At 40.4% G+C, this 15,658-nt stretch overlaps 1 protein-coding gene across 3 annotated transcripts in view; it reads right to left on the reverse strand.

Annotated features, from left to right (window-relative positions):
- Positions 1–15,658, reverse strand: part of CFAP46 (cilia and flagella associated protein 46) — a 90,869-nt gene that overhangs the window by 61,680 nt on the left and 13,531 nt on the right. For all 3 annotated transcript variants that reach the window (XM_082225334.1, XM_082225335.1, XM_082225333.1), the window contains 9 exons: positions 15,129–15,227; positions 14,266–14,456; positions 13,381–13,609; positions 12,341–12,461; positions 7,166–7,289; positions 6,481–6,608; positions 5,410–5,555; positions 3,388–3,527; positions 1,202–1,414 (listed from right to left, as the gene is read on the reverse strand). In XM_082225334.1, the coding sequence (XP_082081460.1) occupies positions 1,202–1,414; positions 3,388–3,527; positions 5,410–5,555; positions 6,481–6,608; positions 7,166–7,289; positions 12,341–12,461; positions 13,381–13,609; positions 14,266–14,456; positions 15,129–15,227 (1,391 nt within the window). The remainder of the gene's footprint in view (positions 1–1,201; positions 1,415–3,387; positions 3,528–5,409; positions 5,556–6,480; positions 6,609–7,165; positions 7,290–12,340; positions 12,462–13,380; positions 13,610–14,265; positions 14,457–15,128; positions 15,228–15,658) is intronic.

Genomic DNA, 15,658 nt, shown 5'->3' on the forward strand with positions numbered 1-15,658 from the left:
TAAGAAATATAAGCTCAGTGACCAAAATGGGGGAAAATTCTCATACGTCCCAATCTTCTTGGGATCAGAATTAAAACTCACAAGTCTCCATTCAACTTCTTGCCATGTCTGAGTGATAACAGAGTGTTTGTAACAATCTCCTTTTAGCTAGTTGTTGTATGACCGAGGGCCTCTCTCATCCAGTCTCCTTTCCAAACAATGCTTGAAAAGTGTAGGATTATGTACAGTATGATAATGGCACTGACACTATATTCCTGTCCTGACATAATAAAAGGGGAATAGACTGTTTCTCTCTACATATTGTGGGTGAAATGTGTGCAAGTCCTGGAATGTAGAACTGCACTGCCTCCTAAAAAATACCTTTTTTTTGTACTGTCAGCAGCTCCATGTGAGGGAGAGTGTACCACTTTCACAACTCAGCAGGGACCATGTGGAAGTGTCAGTTGTAAGAATCATTGCCTCTACATGGGGTCTATATCTATGGCTGCCACAAGCTGTAAGATGACAGTGGCCTGGAAAATGGATTTCGCAAACCGTGGTGGCTGCCAGGGTAGAACGCCTACAGCATACATTCAACACCTTTGCGTGATCCCTGCTGGCAGAACTGCATAGCCCCCTCTTGACTAACATGTAGCAGGGATGCTAATAGTCTGAACTGGTTACAAAACATCATCCAGTTTTTTTCAACAGGAAAAAATGAAATACAATTATAAACCAGTAAATTGTTCATAATAGCTTACATACTAGTTATATTTGTAATTCAGCTGGCCTGCAAACCATGTCACATAGCCTGTCTTCATTTAAAAAAATAAAACAACAAAAACTTTTAAAAACTCAAACCAGCTTGATTTTAATTGTTAACTATTAACAATAAATCCTGTGCATTAAATCTGAATGCACCTAGCAGAATCTGTCTAAATGCCAAGCTATTCAGAATTAAGGAAATGGTGCATGTACACATTTTCATTGCTATTGGCCACTCTCCTGTCACTTATAAAAACTATTTCAGATGGATGAGATTTGGATAGATAAAGCATATAAAGTATGAAAATCAGCTGAAACATGCTACTAATTACCACAATAAAATCCTTCCAAACCAATGTATTTTAGTGATGCTGTGGCACAGCAAGGTAAAAATAAAAGTTATGGTGTTAGTAAAATAATTCTGCATAAAACATCCCATCAAACTTTTAGAACTTACCCAAAATGTCCAATATTCCTAACTGCACTGAAAAGAGTATGCAGGGATTCCACAAGTTCTCTTTGTCTTTTTGCAGCAATAAGGTGTTTATTGTGATTTAAGACATACACTACAGTGTTATGTACAATCCATGCTTCATTTAACTCTTCTCCAATTTTGGCAGCCCGTAGAAAGTTTTCCATAGCATACTGAGACAAGCGGTCAATCCAGGAGCTATGAAATTGAGAGTAAGCAAGGATTTTTATATTGCTCCCCCTGCTGAGAATAAAATAAAACAGCAAAATGCATACACTAAGGAGTACCAGCCCTCAAGTCTCTCAAACACTATTATTTCCAAATGCTACCATTAAAATATCTATAGTTTAATCCTCAGACCTTTTCTTTGCTTTTCTGTTTTACTAAGGCCAAAGTAACCCAGGGTCATGAATACACTCATGCCTCTTAAATGTACATATTCATATATACATGCACAATCGCCAACACAACCTTCATATAGAAATACAAAGAGTATTCTGACTTCCCAAGGATTGAAAAGGCAGAGTTGTGGAAACTTATGGTTTTCCCAGATTCTGATCTCCACATTGCCAGTTGCTGCCTTAACTTTCTAAAAGTCCACTCCATCTACACAACCCACAACTGAAGTTATCTTCTGCCCCACGTGAGAAAGGTTTTCTCTAATGAGCAAAGAGTAGTCTTGGTGGATTTTCAACAGGAAACAAGATTGGGGCAAGGATGTGATTATCAAAGCCCAGTCCCATTGGCCTTTTACAAAAATGGGAAGAGATGAGAACTTGATCAAACCATATTCCCCCATCCTAAACGTTACATCTTCTAGGAAAGTCTGGTCTAAACTGGCCCAAGTTAATGTGCAGTAAAATAGATATTTGACCATAGTCCCTTTGCATTTGTTTCTACCAACCATTCTGACCAGGAGGAGTTGTGCATTTGGTCTGAAAATTTTGGAGCCCCAAGCTTAATGAAGTATCAGCTTTTACAGTTTGATAGTACAACCATGAGGCAGTAAGGTATGTATGCTGGCAGGAGAAATAAAACGACGGAACAACCATTGTCAAAGGGAATGCAGATGAAAATAATTAAGGATGAATAATTTCCCACTAGATACTTCTTTGGTGCAATGCTTTCTTAAACCGCGTACAGATTTCTAATTATTTTAATGTGGGCCTGCTGCTTTTCAGCTGCAGGATTCTGTCTAACTTATCTACAGTGACAGGGTCCCTCCAGGACATGAAAGATCAGTGAACCACTCTGCCTTGCTTTTCTGGAAAGCTGAAATATGCAGCCATGTAGCTTCAAGCAGCATTTCCAGTAGCAGCAGTTCATATTGTCATGCCCCATGCATCGTATGTCATGCTTATTTAACAAATTTATGTCTTCTTGCTTCCAAGTTGGACTGAAGCCTTTGCCTCTTTTTTTTAATTAAACATGAGAGATCTGTTTCAAGGGTCTCTGTTTCAAGTATTTATTTGGCACTGCATATAAAACCAGCTGACCCTGATTGCCTAATATTTTTTAATCCCAGACAGTTGTGGTGTCCATTTATTCATATACCCTAGTAGTTAGTAGTTAGCTCTGTGGGGAGGGGGACTCTGTGGCTGGGCATGCAATATGCATTTTTGTACACATTACTTGGCTGGAAAAATCCATCGCAAAAAATGGAGAAGTGCAAATTTCCAAGTATGGCTATGTTTCATAGAATCATAGAATTGTAGAGTTGGAAGGGACCAGGAGGGTCATCCAGTCCAAAGCCCTGCAATGCAGAGGTTTTTTTGCCCAACATGGGGCTCGAACCCACAACCCTGGGATTAATAGATGTAATTATTAATATAATTGTGATAAATCTACTGGAGAGTCAACTTTTACTGGACAGATTTGGGTGTCAACAATAAGCTAAGAGATGTGCTACCCTCAAAGTATATTCTTGCCAATATTAATTACTGTGAAAAATGCAGGTGTGGAAAAATGACTACACAGACATGCCATTAGAGGCCAATATTCAAATTTTGCATTTCAGAGTTTAGACAACCACACAAAAATTTTAAAGATGAGCACTTAAGATTCACTTAAAGATCACATTCACAATTCAAAAATTAGTATACATGTGTAACTGCTCTAAGGGTAAATTGCAGTGAGAGCATGAGAAAAGCAGGTTCTTTAGATCAAACCACCTGTATGTCTTCCATTCTGACTCATGCCCAGTTTGTGCTTTGTGCATAGCATGCCCTGCAGAGTGCAAACTGGTATCTACAGGGACAACGGCGGGATCATTCAGCTGGACACCTTCCGTTCTTAATAACTGAATAGTAGCCTAAAAGAGGAGGCACAAGAGGTAAAACAGAAAACAAGGCATTGATGGCATATGCGGCATCAAAATTATACATCTTCTAAAACATAAGCGGGGACACGGGTGGCGCTGTGGGTTAAACCACAGAGCCTAGGACTTGCCAATCAGAAGGTTGGGGGTTCGAATCCCCACGATGGGGTGAGCTCCTGTTGCTCGGTCCCTGCTCCTGCCCACCTGGCAGTTCAAAAGCACGTCAAAGTACAAGTAGATAAATAGGTACCGCTCTGGCAGGGAGGTAAATGGTGTTTCCGTGCACTGCTCTGGTTCACCAGAAGTGGCTTAGTCATGCTGGCCACATGCCGGCTCCCTCGGCCAGTAAAGCAAGATGAGCACTACAACCCCAGAGTCGGTCACGACTGGATCTAATGGTCAGGGGTACCTTTACCTAAAACATAAGTAGCTGTGGCTTGGAGGGCAAAGGTGTCTGGTCCATCTAGCTCAGTCTTGTCTTCACTGACCAGCAGAAGCTCTCCAGGGTGGGAGTGCCAGCTTGGCCCTGTGACCATGGGTGCTCAAGGCTGTGGGTGCCATGCAGTGGCACCGAAATATGTGGGTGCCCGGCCCCTTCATGGGGAATTTTGTGGGTGCTCGGGCACCCAGGGAGTTGCCACCTATGCTCCACGTTTTCAGGGGATTGAACCTGGGCAAAGTAGATGCTTTACCCCTGAGCTACAGCTGTTCTCCTTACAGGAGAGGGAAGAAAGGGAGCATGCCAGCCAAACACTAATATGCAGGTTTCTCTACATGTTTTGTCAGCTCAAGCAATCCGTCTTTCAATAATCCGTCACAGTGGGAAAAAAAGACAAAGTTTATCTGAGGAGGAGAGCTGGGAGAAATATACTGCTGTGTCATGTGGGAGGAAAAAACTGAGGGGAGTGTGCCTTCCTCCCACAATTCTTCGCCCCTGCCTGCGATCATGTGATGAGAATAAACCCACACCGGCATCCCACAAGGTAAATTATCAAACTCTGAAGAACAATATTTAGTAGCTGTAGCATCCTTTTAACCCTGTACTTTTAGAGAAATTCCATCCTCTGGATCTTTTAGTGTTGTAGCACCCACACTTTGGAAATCCTTGCCGATTGACACCATGCAGGTGCCTTCATTGTATTCTTCTAGGTGCATGCTAAAAGCATTTTTGTGTTGGCAAGCCTATCCAGACATGTAGACAGTTGACATATGTTTTAATCTAGTTTTTACCTTATCATTAATTTAATTATTTTAAAATGTTTTAAGTAGCTGCTTTTAACATTGTGGTGTGTTTTGTTGTTGTTGTTTTGTGCTGTTCTTTTTGTAAACCACTTTGATGTTTTATTACAATTAAGTGGAATATAAATCTTTTGAAACAAATGAAACAAAAGATATAAATAAAGGCATTTCTTTTTCACGGTCAAATCAATGATAATACTATTGGTATGGCGTACATAAAGTTGAAAAAGAATCTTTCAATATACCAATACTCATCAGAAGACTAGTGGAGGAGCCAATATTCCCACTAAAAATTATTAATATTGCTGAGCCTGCATTAAGCATACCAAAATACATATTCTGACATTCCATGTTTCCAGAGAAGGTGGGAGTAATGATGAGAAGAAACCCTGTGACAGTTTAAGTGCAAGAAACCCAATTAAATAGTGTGTGGATTTCAGAGCTCTACTCATATAAGAGATAAACAGCATAAGCACTTGCATTAGACAACATTTTTATGGCCCTTTCTCTCGTAAATAAGCAGCCATCAGTAGCTAGCTTGCATAAGTGGATATCACTGCCTTATTAGCATTGCATATATGAAACCAAGGGCAGAAAGAAAGAGATAATTATTTTGATCGCTGTACAATTTACTAACCTCTGCATTAATGAATCTTACTTCTGCTAAAGTTCTTAATAAATCTCTTTCTAAAGAGAAGCATTTGGTGGGTGAAGGTAATTCTCTTGGCACACTTGCTTCCTGTTCCTCATCTGCCATAGTAATACTTGCTTTTTTCTTGAATACTAGGAAAAAGAAATAATGTGCATCATTTTAACAACTTTTGTATGCAGGCATGTGTTTACGTAAACTTTTAAAATGATAAGGCCCTCCTTTCCAGTTTTAAATTTGTTCCCCCCCCATTAACCATGCAATCTAAATTTCCTTTGAGTTCTTGGTTGTTAGAAATACCATGCAGACATACACTATCCTTACATTACATTCTGTAGCTGTTGGGGTACAATTTAAGTACAGATACAGATTACAATATGGTTGCTATGACCTGAAATGACAAATTCTGGTATCTGAGGCATGGGAGCAAATACTTCCGGCTCAGGGTGCAGGGTCCAAAGAAAGTATGCAGCTGAACTTCCAAGAGGTTATTTTGGTTGGGAGGGAGAGACAAGGAACATTTGGTAGATCTAGGGCTGACCCTGTGGGTTTCAGCAGGTCTACAGGTAGAGTCTAGCACAAAATCTATTTACCACTAGAGTAATGTTATCCATATCTAAATTTCTGTAGCCGGTGCCACTAACACACACATCCCAATTCCAGGGGCTGATCTGGCCCTCAATCCCCACCCCCTGGACACCCAAGACCCCACTAATGTTGACAGCATCAGCAAAATTAATTACTAAATTAAAAATGACACAGCTCTGGGGTAGAAGAAGCCCATTTGATAAGCAGAGAGAAGGTGATAATTCCCTTTCCAGATTATCTACATTCAGACCTTGAGCCAAAAAAAGGTGAGCCATTCTGCTCATTCTGGCTCACTGTTATATCAAATGTGGGAACTGATTTGCCCAAATGCCCCTCTAGGTTGCCCAAATGCCCCTTTGAGGACTTGAACAGGTCAGAAACAGATTTCTGCTTAAAAAAGAAAAAAAAAAACCACATTTGCATTTTCTTGATGCCACCTGATAAAATATTATGCATAATACACTGACTTACACTTCTTGCGTTTTGACACCTTCGCTTGATTGTCATCATACAAGAGGCAGAATCTACACGCAGCCCGACACACATCCCACACACATTGTTTCCGTGCTGTTTTTGCGATTTCTGACCAAAGTCTGATTCTGCACCAATGAAAACAGAGGTCAGCAAACTTTTTCAGCAGGGGGCTCAGACTATTTTTTTGGGGGGGGGGAAATGAACAAATTCCTATGCCCCACAAATAACTCAGAGATGCATTTTAAATAAAAGCACAAATTCTACTAATGTAAAAACACCAGGCAGGCCCCACAAATAACCCAGAGATGCATTTTAAATAAAAGGACGCATTCTACTCATGTAAAAATACTCTGATTCCCGGACTGTCCGTGGGCCGGATTGAGAAGGCGATTGGGCCAGATCCGGCCCCTGGGCCTTAGTTTGCCTACCCATGAATTAAAAGATCCAAATAAATTTTCAACAACAACAACAAAAGCCCTAGGAAAAAAGACAAAAAACAAAAGCCCTAGGAAAAAAATCAGGATAGTCTGTCCTTATTAGAATGAAGGAGTTCTGTGTATTCAGATACAGACAGCATTTCCTGATTTGATTATTGGCTGGTGGCTGTAGCAAGCAGAGACCCAGTCCCCAATTCAAAGACTTTACAATAAAAAAATCAAACAAAAAGATGTCTCATTGTTACCTCTCTTTATCGTTTTCACGTCCTATTCTCTTCAAATGCCCATCTGCTTTCTCCACATTTCTGGAGTGATGCTCTGCTTTTGCACAGAGATAGCCAATTGGACCCTTACTTTTACTTGAAGCAACTAACAGAAAAGGAGAAAAATGCAGACTCATGATATTACTACCACATTAATTTCAAAATCTGAATACTAGCCACTGAATGAACAACTGCAGGATAAACATACTATAAATGCTAACTGACTAATTCAACAACAGCAAACAAGTTCAGACATGACCCCAATGGCCGAAAGATAAAGATTCCTATGAAAGATATTAAAGCATCTTCAAGTCTTCGACATGCTACTGTTGACTTGAGGAAATATAAACCTGGAGGGAAAACATTTTATAACACATCCTATCCGCATAATGTATGCTAATGTAACATTAACAATGTTTTTCCATAGAAGCTGACACTGCAGTGTGTTAAATCAAACAAACCCTGGGTTTTAAACTAACAAAAGACAGACAAATAGGAAAAGAGGAGGGGAAGTAGTTACAATCCCCCCCAAAATTGACAAAGAAAGGAAGTTATACTGACAGAGACAACAGGAAAATGAACTGAGCCCTCAGGTATAAAATGACTCCAGCAATACCAATATGTCAAACAAGGATTATTTTAGTAGTGTAATGACAAAGTAGTCATGGTTTTATAAGCATACTACATAAGGCTTTCCTACAAATATAACAAGGTTGGCAATAAATAACATCCCATTATCGTCCTTGACATAATCATGACAGAAAAAGCTTTAATATGGCCCTCAAGCAATAACTCTAAATAATAATACATGAACATAGAATTTTTATTTTTAAAATATTTCTGGACCAGGAGGCATCATGGAACTGATAGTATTTACTAGAACTCTTTTAACACAATCCTACACACACCTTCTGAGAAGAAATTCCACTTCAGTCACTGAGCTTCATTCTCAGACAAGTGAACATAGAATTGTATCCCTTACTGATAATCTTTGAAAATTTTAATATGTTTTGCATCAATGGACACACATTATCATATATCATATCATATCATATCATATCATATATTAAGAAGTACACATTCTTACTGCAGAGGTTGTAATTTCAAAACATACCTATCATCTCCTTTCAATTGATATTTTATGTAAAGTGCCTAAGCATTTGTTTGTTTATTTATTAAAGTTAAAACCTAATTCCCGCTATTTGAGGAATAGTGAAAATAATGCTATGTGAACACTTTACTTAGCATACATATGCTGAGTGAAAAAAACCTTGCAGGATCAGACCAAGACTGTGTCTAGTCCTACAGTGGCCATGGGAAACTGCATGTTGCATTGCACACAGAAACACAGAATTCCTCTCCCAGTGTAAAATATACAGCCCTCTGCATATTTGGGGTGGTGCAGGTGCTCTACAAAAGATCCCAAGTTTTTCCTCCTGCACCAGCATAAATATGAATGTTCACAGAGAAGGCCTTGGTTGTGAGACAACTAGGGGCAGAAAATTTCCAGATTTTTTTTTCTTGAGTAAGTAGCTCAAGGAACTTAAGGAGGCAGGAACTTATTTTAACTATAAACTGACTTCTTTTCAGACAGCCATAATCTCTACAGTGGTACCTTGGGTTAAGTACTTAATTCGTTCCGGAGGTCCGTTCTTCTTCTTTTTTTAAAAAAATATTTTTTATTAACCGACCAATCAAATCAAATCAAATCACATCACATAAATTCTGAATTACAAAGCCGAATTTTAAATTTTTGTTGAGGGGACCCATATTTCAAGTTCCGAAGGGGGCTTCCGATCATTTTCTTGCTGCTGCGTTAATATCCAAATCAGTCCAAATAAAGTTCATAATTCTATCCAGTCTTATCTTGCTGTTTCCACATCTCATGTTGTTCGTATATATTTTTTCCTTTTTTCCCTTTATGATCTCTTCTGATAATCTCCTTAAGCAGATAAACCCCAATTGTAATCCTGTGTGAATTTTTCCGTTCGTCCAATTCTCATATCGAGATGGTTTCCATATATCATCGCTTTCATAAATAACACCGCTCTTTCCATCATTTATCTCGCAAACTGTTGTTCTTAAGTCCCTCTGAGGAGTCTCACACACAATACAAAAACAGCTCTATCCCTCCTCCCAGACTCAAGTTCTCCGACAGAGCTTGCCAACATGGCGATGGTATTTTTAACTGCGTCATTCCAAAGCTCTTATACATTCCACGGTCTTCTTAAAACATGCTTTGGTTAGAAAATTTATCTCCACACAGTCTTAAATCCACAGCTTGAGTTATTAAAATGACATTTCTGACTTGTGAGGGGGGGGATTCTTGTTTAATCACATAGAGGAAAGAAAGGAAGGTTTTTCCCCCTCCCCCCATCAGTCCCTTTGCCATACCGAGTCTTGGCGTATCATCTCATGATTTATTCTTGTTCCTCCGACTCGTCTTGTTTATCAGAGATCTCTTCAGTTAGCAGTCTTTACTCCCCCTCCTTCCTTGAAATATGTGCATTCGCTTCCTCCTAATTGCTTCTTTTGAAGTTCTTGTAGCTAGCGGCGCGGATCAGAGACAGCGTCCAGGAGCGCCGAGATCCCACAGGAGAGCATTCTGCCTAGTGCCCCCATCCCCACAAATTCGGGAGTGGTATAGGGCACAGCAGGCAAGGGTAGCCCCCCCACAACCTTGGGGGGGTAGGGAGGCTATTTACTCCCATCACAGCCTCCTAATTACCTCGTGTGGGTCGGAGTGATGTTATTGTCAGCCATCTTCTGATGCGCCCCTAGTGGCCCCTCTCATTCCAGAGGTCCGTTCTTAACCTGAAACTGTTATTAACCTGAAGCACCACTTTAGCTAATGGGGCCTCCTGCTGCCGCCGTGCCGCCGGAGCACGATTTCTGTTCTCATCCTGAAGCAAAGTTCTTAACCTGAAGCACTATTTCTGGGTTGGCGGAGTCTGTAACCTGAAGTGTATGTAACCCGAGGTATCACTGTATTTGCTGATTATTGTGAACAACTCAATGGGAGCTCAGAGAAATCCTAGCAAGTCAAAAGTCTGGCCTGTTTATGGCACCAAGATGTACCCAAACAAAACAAACATCCTTACAGGAAAAAGACCCACTGCTTTCAATAAGATTCATTCAAATAAATGGTCTCACATTGATGTACTTTTGATTTAAATCTACTTAACAGTGGCTGTCTGGCACTGAATATGAAGAGGCTCTATTTTGCCTTGGTCAGGCCACACCTGGAGTACGGTTCCAGTTCTGGGCACCACAATTTAAGAAGGATATTGATAAGCTGGAATGTGTGCAGAGGACAGTGACCAAGATGATCAAGGGTCTGGAAACCAAGCCTTATAAGGACTGGTTGAGAGATATGGATATGTTTAGCCTGGAGAAGAGCAGATTGAGAGGGGATACAACAGCCATCTTTGAATATCTGAAGGGCTATATAACACGGAAGATGGAACACACTTGTTTCCTGCTGTTCCAGATGGTAGGAGCAAAACCAGTGGATCCAAATTACAAGAAAGGAGATTCCAACTAAACATCAGGAAGAACCTTCTGATGGTAAGAGCTGTTTGACAGTGGAACAGACTACCTCAGAAGGCGATGGACTTTCCTTCATTGGATATTTTGAAAGAGAGGATGGATTACCATCTGTCAGAGATTCTTTAGCTGTGAATCCTGTATTGCAAGGGTGTTCAACAAGATGACCCCTGGGGTCTCTTCCAACTCTACAATTCTATGAATCTATGAAAGAGCAAGAAGTCAGGCAGGTCACCATAAGGTATACAACACTTAAACCTATATGTTTTAAAGGAAGCTGGTTGTTTAGAAAGGCAGTAAGTGTTCTGCTATGTGATGCCGAAAGTCCTGAGAACCTACATTTCACTGGGAACTGGTGTTTACCTCAATTAAAGCTCATCTTTAATAATTTATGTCAAAAGCCTATTAAATGTTAACTGGAAAGCTTTTGATCGCTCAAGACTTTGTCTGAGGGATCACAGTTTTCGCTTCAGGACTGAATTACTAAAAACAGTTTATATGGATTATTTCAAAAAACAGCCTTGATCCAACATTCAAATTTGGCTGGTGTCAGTCTTAAGATATTTTCATATCTGAGTAGAAAAATTAAAAGGTAGTTTCCTTACTCTGGACTAGAGCTGATGTGTTCAGTTCAATGACTGGTTAGAGGCAGGAGAATGGCAACCACTCTGGGATTTGTCACCCCAAATGGACTGCCTCACATTGTTGTAAAGCACATTTCCCCTGAAGATGGAGATGTGAAGACTATTAAAGTCACATTTTCCCAGCAGCTCAAGGTTAGACCTTTGCCCTTGTTATCCTTACAAGAACATAATTTAGGCTAAGAGCGTGACTGGCCCAGGGTCATGTTTGAGTAGAGTTTGAACTCAAGTTTCTTTGTTCCTAACAATCTATCTACTACAGGATTTCCCAAACTTGCGTTTCCAGCAGTTTTCGGACTACAACTCTCATCATCCTGAGCTAGCAGGGCCAGTGCTTAGGGATGATGGGAACTGTAGTCCAAAAACAGAGACCCAGGTTTGGGAAACTACTACCTCACACAACACAACACACCTGTTAAGATGGTATGAGTATCATCATATTATCCACTGCAATTTTACCTTGTATCTCCCCCTAACATTCACGTTAAATAATAATCAAATTGAACGCACACCCCGCCCAGCAGAAGGTGAAGCCAAGTAGGATTTGTGGACAGCAAGCCAAAAAAGGTATTTTTCTATATAGGGGTGAAGCATGGCCAGCAGTGTGAAATGTAGTCAACTGGTAAATATAGATACTTGTTCTTACTGCTAAAGTGAAGGAGCTACTGAATTTCCATTTTGAAGTTCACTAGAAACCCTCTCAATGTGAGTTGAGCTGCAGCACGTAAAATGAAACTTGTGCTAGTTACACACTCTGCTTGCCAGAGGCGAGGACCTGCCATGAATAAAGGTTAGGAAGGGTAGGAAACAGCCACTACAATGAATGGAGCGCTTCCAGATGCAGAATCCACAAAGTTTACACATTTCATTAAACTCTACTCCTCCCGGCTCTATATTTGACAGCTGGAATCCAATTCTTAGGTTAGGCAAAATATCATCAACACAAGCTTCATCAGATAGATTATAATACCTTTAACTTCATTTTCACTATCAAGGACAATCTGAAATGCCTCAGGAGCGAGTGCATGGCCAGCATTCACCAACAGAGACCGTTTTTTCCTCACGCTAGCCTTTTGAGTCCCTTTTTTAGCCTAAACAAAGGAAATCATTTGTTATTACACAGGTAGGAGCAACAGTAAAATGTGGCGGTATATCCCCGTCCCCTGAGAGATGTCAGCCACCCTCCCCTCCAAAATACATTGTTCCATTGTCCCTTCCCTCAGTTTTCTTTTCCGGCTGACACTGAAATTTTTGTGGCTACTAGATATGCTCACTCCTCAGTGAATTGTTTGTGGGTAGGAAAGTGGATTTCCTCTTAGGGTTACTTTAAAACAATTTTTTCTTTTGGTCTGCAAACTTTAGCATTCTCCTCAGCATACTGATACCTCCCCTCTTGGCATTCACCACCTCAGTTAGCAATTCGACAGAGGCTCACAAACCCCTATTTTATAAATGCAACTGCTACATTTATTATGTATGCTTTTTCTGGGGTCTCTTTTAAACACTATCTCTCTTCACACCCATTCTCACTCCGGGATTCATGCCAGAGAGACTACATTAGTGTCTTATGTAGCTTTGGATATTATGATTTTCTACATTATTTTGCATTTCAATTGCATTTTTCTCATTTATTGTAAGCCACCCAGAGTACATTAATGTTATGTGAAATCATACAAATGGATAAAATAAAGTAATCATGGCTCTTTACTGTTAATTAGGATTTCTGGAAAATCCTAAAAAATGTTAAAATTATAATAATTGATGAGAGTGAGGAAATACAAACTAAATTTATTCATTTAGCATCTATCTCCCAAAATATACATTGGGCATAACCCTTTATTTTAATATCTTCAATAGGTTGCTTTGTGATGAAGAACGATCAGCTACTTATCTCAGTCAAATCTGCACCTGCTTTTTATTTGTTTTATACACACAGAGAGGGACATGAGTATCTAGTTTATAGATAGATTATATTATTACATATACTTGAATAACTTCACCAGCAGTTACCTGTTCAATCATCAAGCTCGCTTGGTCTTCTAGACGCTCCAGGGGCTGGTATAACATTGTATTTAAGCTAAGCCGATTGAATGCCATTTTAAGGTATTCATGATACAGCCCCTTGTTATCAAGATAAATTGCCTTCTGCAAATGTTCCATGGCAGCCTCTATTCTGTCTCCATTTTCTTCAATGCGGGCAATTTCCATATGAACTTGGCAACGTAACAAAATCAACATGCTAGAAAACATAACCATATTCAATAAAACTATGAAGAGGTGCTTTCTTCTTATGCGATGCATCTGTATTGCAATAATGATTTATTTGGATGAAAAAACCTTTCCCTTTTCCACTTGCAGTAAGTCTGGCAAAGAGAGAGTCATATAAATATGTATAATGATCATAAGTGGCTCTTGAAGGGCAACGACAGAACAATTTTCAAAGGATTCATGTATATGACTTATTCTACAGCATAAAATATTATCTTACAGTGAAACACCTGTGGAGTTATTATAGTCACATAGGAAGGCTAGAACACTGAGAAGCTTTAGCTCAGTGGTAAAGTCATGGGTTGTTTGTATATGCGCCAGATATCTGGTTAAAAGGATCTCTATAGAAAGACTGGGAAAAACTGCTGCCTGGAGAACTAATGTGATAACTGTAAAATGCAGCTCCTTGATACATCAGATGTTCATACAAAGGGTATCAGATCCTGTAAAACAGGCTTCCTCAGCCACGGCCCTCCAGATGCTTTTGGCCTACAACTCCCATGATTCCTAGCTAACAGGACCAGTGGTCAGGGACGATGGGAAGTGTAGTCTCAAAAACATCTGGAGGGCTGAGTTTGAGGAAGCCTGCCATAAAACAACAAACAACACATATCAAAACCCATTTACCTGTCAATTTTCTCTAGGATTTCAGCAATAGCTAGCAATGGTCTTCGGACATGCTGTTGCAAGTTGTGCTGCAGTAATGGTAAGCAGGTATTCCACAGGGTAGCACATACCGCCTGAATAACGTTAGGGTCCTTCAGTCGAATGGCACGATTCAAAATTAGGTCAAGTTTCTGTATTGTTTTTAGCTGAGCCTACAAGTATAAAAATACACTTTGCATTGATTATAGAACAATGTTTCCTGAACTTAATCTGCAGACTAGAGGAAAGTCTGGACAGCATGTTGAAAGCATCTCCCAAGAACAAAAACTGTTTTCCCATTCATAATTTGCACATCTTATTGGCAGTGGATGCTTACCCCTTTCTGAGTGGGTGCCTGTCAAGGTCCCTTGCACTCGGCCGCCTTCCCCAGGCAGTAAGAACAGAGTGCACATGGTCAGGCGGCCGTTACCACCGGGACCTCTGGCTTGAATTCCCGCCGGCTGCTGCATCTCAAATGGGCCAATCAGTGGCCTCTCCTGGGGGGGGGGTGCCTCACAGGCCGAGAGTGCATTGGCTGCATGCATGTCCTCACAGCCAGTGAGTTATAAAAGCTGGCAGCACTGTCCTGCAGTAGTAATATACTGATTATGAGGCATAGCACATGAGTTACAGAAATCTGTCTTGCAATTTTCTATGACAACCATTATTGACCAGCAGATCACTCTCTTCCCTCCAGCTTGGGGCACACTTCCCTATCTTTCCTCTGTAACAATGTTTCATGATTTGGGAGAAAGACACAGAAGGAAAGGGGGGACGGGACCCAAATCATATGTGGAAGGGGGAGATTTCTCTACGAAGCAGTGTCAATTAAGGAACAAACATACCTCAACAACACTTTTAGCATAAGTTGCAATTCTAGGCCCAAGTTTCTGGACTTCACAATCGCATTCCAAGCAGTCCAATTCAATTTCTCTTGCTGGATCCTATTAATATAAGCATATTTTTCACCCAGAAATGCACATGCTCGTGATTAATCTCTGATGCAGCCCGATGTTTCATTACAGTGTTGCGCATTTGTGCTTGTAGACCTAGGGTGCTACAAGCCCTCGTCAGTGTCATGCGACTTCTAGAAGCACAGGTGTCTTTGTCTGTTGCAGTAAATGCCACAAAGAGGCTTGTGGCACCTTAAAAACAAACTGATCAGTTTTCATGGACTAGAATCTACTTTATCAGATGCACAATGCGTTATCTTCGGTTGGAATTGTTTCTGCCTTATACACACAATTATAGTACATGCATTGTGGCGGAGCCATCCTTCTGACACTGGTATTGTTGCTATTTACCTGGGCAGGGCAAGGGAAGGTGAGGGTTGAGTGGCAGAGGACACTTGGGTTGGACTATTGTGCAGATAGAT

This window comes from Podarcis vaucheri (assembly GCF_965113315.1).
Source record: "Podarcis vaucheri genome assembly, chromosome: 5".
NCBI classification, from domain to species: domain Eukaryota; kingdom Metazoa; phylum Chordata; class Lepidosauria; order Squamata; family Lacertidae; genus Podarcis; species Podarcis vaucheri.